This window comes from Patiria miniata, unplaced genomic scaffold (assembly GCF_015706575.1).
Source record: "Patiria miniata isolate m_02_andy unplaced genomic scaffold, ASM1570657v1 HiC_scaffold_7, whole genome shotgun sequence".
Taxonomy (NCBI): domain Eukaryota; kingdom Metazoa; phylum Echinodermata; class Asteroidea; order Valvatida; family Asterinidae; genus Patiria; species Patiria miniata.
This window is the reverse complement of record NW_024037074.1, coordinates 45069981-45077850: the sequence shown is the minus strand read 5'-3', so window position 1 is coordinate 45077850 and position 7870 is coordinate 45069981. Positions and strand designations below refer to the sequence as shown.

Sequence of the window (7870 nt, the reverse complement as noted above, 5' to 3'; positions counted from 1 at the left end):
CCCCACCCCTCCACACAGTTTACGCATGTTTTTATTTTTTCAGTAGTAATAGGGTTCAAGTGAGATTTTTCTAATACCCATTTTCCCATAATTTGTCACAAAGCTATTTCTTACTCCCTACGCATGCTATGTCTATGCTACATCATGACTTTTTGGGTAGTGTGATTTAAGACGTCACCTCTGAGCTGTCACGGACCAACATTTTCCGAGTGATCGAGATATAATACATTAATACAATATTTCTCTTAGGGAAACATTAAATATTGCGTTTTACAGTTTTGGTTGTGCACAGAGTTTGTGGGGATAGGAAGTCCTTGAAAAAAAAGATGCTTTTTTGGGAGGGGAATTAATGTTTCTATATAGGCTAAAAGCCTTAACATTGTATTTTTTTCAACGTGTCAGGTGCAACCTGATTGCCAAGATTCGTTAGAATAGTGTATTAGTTGTTCTTGTCAAGAATTGTGTTCAAGTCGATCGTTAAGGTTGCGAGTTGAAACAGCGCCCTCAGGTTTGTTTTTTTAGCAGCCTCGACTCCTTCGCTCGTCGTGCGCGTGCGCGTTCCTTCAATCACCCCTGGCCGTGATGAACACGTGAACGACGCTGACCGGTTACTGAGGATCATCATGGAGTCACGCGTGAGGGATTAAATGAGGGAAAAGGAGTCTGATTTTCATAGGAGTCGGATTTTCATATGACACCAGCTCACCTGCTATATGAAACAAAAAGCGACACGAAACAAAGATCATTGGTAAGTCATCATAAAACCATCTTGAACAGCACTGCAAACTCGTATTAATGGAAACTTGCAAATAATTTTGCTAAAATTTATATACACTCTGTACTATCAATAAAAAGCAAAAGAAAACCTTAATTTAAAAGAAAGATGTATCAGAAAAACCTTTCCTGTGAATCACCGTTGTTTTAAAATGACGTTTTTTAAGGATTAAAAGTAGTTTAATATCAACCAAAAAATAAATATATAGGTTTTCATCATACACCGGGTTACATAGATAATTTTAAAAATGAAGATACTTTGTGACATAACTTCAAATTAAATCTTAAAGTTCAAATCCAGCCACCGTTGTCGTTAATATCAACCCCGAAAGAGCGCCCTCTTTCGTCAGTTTTCCTCTCAAATCCAGGAAGGTACAACTGCATCTCAGACATGTATTTTTCTTTGCCGTCGTTCACCGCTGGTGGCGCACTGTCTTCGCCTAAATCCGTCAGCCTCAACTCCACGTGCACCTGGTTCACGACTTTCATGTTGACAGACTGCTTGAAGCGTGCCGGCTCCTGCTCGGCAACCACTGGTCTTTTGCTCTCTTCCATACCGTGGTTTGTAGCTTTGGGCCCGTAGGTGTCATCGGCCGTAACGTGAACCTCAACCGTATTCGTGGTCAGATCACCGTTTCGGTCCGCCTCGACCGGTTCTTTCCCGGCTTCCACGAGCGTCTCGCGTTCAGGCGTGATCGAGTCCGCGTCCGGGCCGTTCATCGTCGCGAAACCACCGGAGTCGTTCGTCACGTCTCCGCTGCTTCCATTCCGGCTGATCAGGCTCAACTTCTCCATGCCGTCCTGGATGTCTTGGCCTAGGGCGCCCTCCAGCAGCAGAGCGTTCATTTCCTCGTCCTCCTCCTCTTCGGGCCAGCCACTCGTCTTGGACCATAAGTGATTGACAAGCATGACGTCATTGGAGCTAATCTCGCTCCATTCATTCTTGCCTCCCGTGATCATCTCGTCTGCATCTTCATCGCCCTCTTTGCTGTAAATGAAGGACCCAAATAAAATTCAAATTAAAGGCATAATAAGATCATTTGCTTCATGCATTTTGTTCGTTTCCAATAATAACATCACTTATAACCCAAAGAGGAATGTTCAAAACCTAACTTGTTGAAATTTCAGCTCAGTGGATACTACACGTTTCGAGAAAACATGTGAAAAACCATCATAAACTTCTAATTACGAAACACGATTTCGTCCATAGAGCACTCGATCTGTAGTTCTAACAATCAGTCAAGTTTTTGACTGAGTTGAATCTCCTACATTTCATGATGCATGTTAATCACACAGCAAGCCAGACGGAAAGGTTTCACGAAGTGTGTAGTACCAGTGTACGATTACGCGATCTTTAATCAAGTGAGATTTTTGATAGCAATTCGGTAGGCTACTTTTATCATATTGCGGCCATCTTGATTGTTTTCCCATTCAAATCTTCGTATCCAAAGTAAGGCCGGAAGGAAAAAGAGTCTGGTTAATTTTTGCATAGAAAATATCATTCAGTACTGTTATTGGATACAGTGAACATGGCTGAAACGGTAGCAGCATGATAAAAGTCTATATGCAACACTGCATCGTATCATGCCGGCCCACGACAACAATAATGTAAACTCGATTATCTACTGACTATAGAGAAGAAAGGTATGGAAATGGTTATAAGCTGACTCATACTCGGTACGCAGTGCATGGTTACTGTTCACGTCTTCCACCGCTGTGCCCGGGTTCGATTCCTCCCCTGGCCACATGTGGATTGATTTTGCAATTAATCCCTGCCTGATTCCGTGGGTTTTCCTCAGAATATTCTTTTGGGAGTTTTCCTCCCACCTCTAAAAACTGTAACTTCTTCTCAAACGGTCTCCTCTATATATACAAGCTTCATGAGGCTTTCGAGCTACAGTGCTTAGGGCACTGTTGAGGAATCCTTGGTTTCATTGCCATAAATAACTAAATAAATACTCACCAAATGTGAGTGTACAGCAAGTAGATAATGGAAATGATTCCAGCAGGGATGACCAAAGCAGCCGCCGTGAGAACGCCCAGGGTCCCGGCGTAACCACGGTGGCCGTGCACGGTGCCGGCGTCCGGGATGGACGGCCGTACAACAGGCAAATCCTCAGAGTCTACAAATGGAAATCATGGCGAAAGGGAGTTACACATTTTGAATTTCAAAACAGAAGACCTGGGGAAATAATAGACATACTGAAAGGGGAAGAGCCATGAGTTGGATAATGTTAGCAACTAACAAAAAAGTGCAAATGTTGCTCAACGTTTTCCCCGATGCATCGTTCAAAATTATCATCTAAACTGAATTCGTTCCAAGGGGTTTGAAGTTTATTTTTGTTCTCGAATTAACCAAGCATTTTCGGGTAAACAGAATAGCAGTATCATATATCTACTGTCACCGAACAACTTAAAAACGTGTTTTGTTAAGTTAATAACAGCTAAATAAAATGAAACGTCAAAGTTATATTTTTTTATGAATTTAGTACCATGATTATTCACAAATACCATAAATACATTATCTCTGGCCTGCATTATGTGTACGACATGTACATTTGAACTAAGTTAATTTCCTGTTTGAGTTTAGGCCTCAGTTGAAACTGTCGTCCAATTCTGAATGCAATTTGCAATTATTGTAACACACAAGGGGTTTTATTTTGGTATTACACACATACCTGCCTGTCCCCGGGATCTCAGAACAGCGTCTCCGGTCCAACAGCACACGAGCACGAGAGCCAACTCCAAAGACCAACGTTTCCACCTTGACTTCGCCATCTTGCCTGCAGCCTGCCTGTGCTAGCTACAGAAAAACATGGCTCAGCCAGCAGGCAGCACCCGGAGTTTATCCCGAAAGCGAAAACAACTAGCGTCGATCGAAAGTCAACTGCTCGCACAGAAGGATAAAGCTTATTTGTCTACGCAACGGGTCAGTGAAATCGTCCCTACAAAGGCAACCGACCCATTTCATATTCAATTTGCAAATCTTGAATAATCGGGTTGATATGCTGCACAGTCAGTGTACACGTAGTTTATTAGTTTGCGATACAGCGCGGATATCCTTCAACACGAGCACTGACATGGGGCTGCATGGATTGTTCAGAAAGCACCGAAGCGAGACCCTAGATCTTTTGGACAGCATGTATTGTACCCCTATTTTTTTTGGCTAGGTTGAGTTATTATCGAAATAGTCAGCCGTTCATAACCGGGGAAATCAACAAAGCTTATTCAAGGCTGAAAGTTTGGCAGCGATTGCCAATTATCCTATGGGGAAAAAAACACAACGCAGGCATAACAGTCACACACGAAATGAGCCTCTAGGCTCTAGATCACGTATAGCCCGATGGTATATCCTCCACCTCATCCACCTACACCCTATAACCGCCGTGCTATGCTCCGTTCTCATGCAAAACAGCAAAAGTATACATGTAAATTGTTCAACATGTCATTAGTATATGTATAGTGTCTAGCTAAACGTAATACATACAGGCATAATTTTAGTTAATCCCTCACCAGGAACTGAACATCAGTTCATGAAACATGTAGCGCCATGAAACTTCACACATGAATGTAAACCAAAAACCTTTTCCACATTTTGATTATCATTGAATGACTGATGACGTTCACCCTTCCAGTTTGTATGTTCTGCTGTTGTTGGCAATAATTAATAGTCTTCAATTATTGGTTGGATCGCATCACAAGGAAAAGTACAAAATCAATTCTTAGCAAAGCTACACGCATTTTTCATCTTTTCTGATTCATGTTTTTCTTAATCATGCTAGAATTCACAGCAGGTGAATAAAGGTAACGTGTGGTTAAAAAAAGGTGTTTTTGTTTCCGTACTTTCCAGAGCATTGGCCTAATAACCAAACACAGTTGTTGTTTTTTACCCAGTCAAAGGTGTATGCAATTTTAAGAAGACAACAAGAAATTTTATTGAAATCGTTCACTTGCAAAATTCTTGTTAAACCGGTGTTTTATTCAAGTGATGGAGCGTCAGATTATGCCTTCACGTGCACCCCGTGATTCTGAAAACCAACCCACGAGCAAGAAAAAACAACCTCGCTCCTTACCCAAATCTTTTCAGTGTTTCTGAAGCCAACATCTACGTCCTTTATCAACCAATTCTCCTCCGACACAACTCATTTCTTTCACATTCAAAACACTTAACAAATTTGTACCCCTGTCTTCAATAGCTAAACGAACTCACTGGTGCAGTCATCGAGATTAACTTCCAAAGCTCGCCCGTGAATAACAGCGCAAGCACCGAGGGCAGACATGGAGGGTTTCTGGTGGAGATGGACCGCTCCGGTCGTCGTTCTGCTACTTTTTGGGAGCGGGGATTTAACCAAATCATGGTCATATGCAGGTAAATCTTTATTCAAACATAAATTTCAGGAGAGATTAAAAGATCAGTGGATTAAGATGGATTAAACTAGTAGAAGAACGTTTGTGATAAAGTAAAACGTCGTGTTGTACCAACGTGTTGTACCAACTAATCATTATTAATCGACGATAAAATTAAGTTAGAGACACAATTTGTTCCTGTTCTTTAATGTCAAGATCCCGTATCGTCGACGACTCCGCCAGTTCGAAATGTCCAATATCGAGGCACACAGAGAATCGGCAAAATGGTGGCCGTGATAATCGGCTGCGTCGTCGTCCCGGCCGGACTCATTGTACTGCTGTACTTGGCCTTAAATTACTGGTAAGAAATCACCTGTAACTCATCATTCGAATTTGAATAATCTATTATTTTTACAGAATGGATTTTTGCTGATCCCCGAGGGACCAGTATATAATTCTCAAGATAATAATTCACGGTAGCACCATATGTGACATATCTGTTTTTGTGAATTTGTGAGGTTCTGAAAAGAACCGGGGGAATCTCAACGCTTGAACTCATCATCAGCATCGAGCACTGGTTCCCCCGTTGCATTAGAGAGGCCATGGAAATATTCAAGCATGACACAATCATGAGTACCCTCAAGACATCGGCTTCTCCATCAGTGACACCTGGCGCCCCATCCTCATCACTCAGACCAATGGTCTTCTATACCCAAGGACAACTTTGGCCAAGTTCGCGCAAGGACTATAGTTGACCAATGGTAACTAACGTTTGCCCGATCTCTGTCTAGTCAACGGTGGTTGACTACGCTAGTCGACTATTTGGAACCAGCCTACTGGGGTTGGTTGCTTCGCTGGTAACCAATAGCCGCGCGCATTCATAACGCTAGCAAAGAGCCAGGATCCAGACGTTTTGCGATGACATTTTGACCAGCGTTTGACTAGAGACGTTCGCACGTTGCTATCAGTGCGCAGGCGTAAGGTACGTCACAAATCAACCACTAGTCGACTAATGGTCCTTGCCCGAACTTGGCCTTAGTTCCCTATACCCTAGTCAGCCTATGGGTTTCCTATGAGCTCCGTGCGCTACCAAAAGAGGGCGCCCTTTTACCTAACAACGACGCCCCATGGGCGGGACATTTCACTGGTTGACCATCACTTTACCATAACAGCTTTTTTCATTCTACGAACTTCTTTAGCCATGGCGAACCAATCGAATGTAATTTGCTCTCACTCTGGATGGAACCTGATTTACTATAGGCAGCCTTTAATACCTAGCTAGCTACAATCCCAGCCAAAATGGTTGGGACACTTCCTGAGCCTGCCACGGTCACCCACTCCCCCGCTCCCCCGGTCAGTGTTGTTCTCTCCAGCTGATGGAGCACACACCGCGCAATGAGAGACAACATTGAGTGGGGGCCGGGGGTGGGGGCCCAGCGAGATTTGGCCAGGAATGTAGCTGAGCTGAAACATCGTCATCGACACTGGCAAAATGTTAAAAGAAAATCTCATCTTTTTTAATCCCCGCCAGTGTGAAGAAAAGACAAACCTCAAAATCCAAGCATGATGAAAGTGCTTCCTCCGAAGACGTCGACGACCGAAGAAACTGGAGCGATATGAGCGACTCGGACGAGGACGAAGTAAAAGAGAAATCCACGTTCTACGTCTACGTGAACCCCATTGAGACTATGACCCTTGACCTGAATGGTAACCTTGCCTCCAAGGTCCCGAGCAATATCTGAAAGGTGCACTCCTAACTTACGAGTAAATAGGTAAATAGGCAAAACCCCATCCGCCGAGCTCATGAATAAAAGGTTTACCCTTAATACATTCTATATTAGAGAGTTTTGAGAGCCATAAAATTGGAAAATTGAAGAGCATGTCAATGAACTAGTACCTCTGACGCGGACTTGGGGCTTCCAATTCTTAAATATAATTACAATTTAAAGTGAAATTTCGTCCAGTGATTTGTCGCGAGGATGTGTAACATTATATTTAATTTTATAGGAAATCGTCAAACATTAAAAATAACATAACTGAAACAAAATAGTACAGGTATTATTTAAAGCGAACAATACAAACCGAATGAAAACAAGAAAGTCAAAGACCATGGAAAAATAACACACTCGTTGTTCATGGGAAATAATCCGAGCCCACCAGGCCCAGCTGTATTAAGTTGTAAGTTTGGCCAGTGTTCGGCCTGGATATGTTACATAAGGAGATTCAATTTCGTGAGAAACCGTCGAACAACAACTGAAAGTTTCTTTCGAGAAAGGGTGCGCTAAATCAAAGTGGTCTGGCACCAAGACAAACGAGCGCACGTGCCTAATTTTTAAGTTTGATTCAATAGAGGGCGCGCCACATAATTAGTGGTCTCCACAACGCATCAACAGGGATGCTGCACTATTGAACAAAAAAGAACAAATTCGTTTCCGATCAACTACTCACGAAACACAAGATGTGTTAAATTGAAATTTCGTGCACTCATTTTCCACGATGTGAAACATTGGGGTATTGAATATCATGAGAAACCATGGAACAATAACAATAACATGATCGCAACAATGTAGTGTTTTAAACGTGAAAAATCCACGTTGACTTCCATTCGGATTACATTTGCCGCGCTTAAAACACTGTGTTGTTACGGTCATAATTGATTCATTGTTTGACGGTTTCTTATGAAATTAAATCACGTAATCTTAAACATAATGACAAATCAGTGGACGAAAATGTAATTTAATACATGATG

The 7870-nt window shown here is 42.4% G+C and overlaps 1 protein-coding gene across 1 annotated transcript; it reads right to left on the bottom strand.

Annotated features, from left to right (window-relative positions):
- Positions 1-767: 767 nt before the first annotated feature.
- Positions 768-4151, bottom strand: LOC119744340. The gene is made up of 3 exons (XM_038220213.1): positions 3453-4151; positions 2738-2897; positions 768-1762 (listed from the first exon to the last, which is right to left on the bottom strand). The coding sequence occupies exons 1-3, from the start codon at positions 3550-3552 to the stop codon at positions 1066-1068; spliced, it is 957 nt and encodes a 318-aa protein (XP_038076141.1). The 5' UTR covers positions 3553-4151; the 3' UTR covers positions 768-1065.
- Between the last annotated feature and the right edge of the window lie 3719 nt (positions 4152-7870).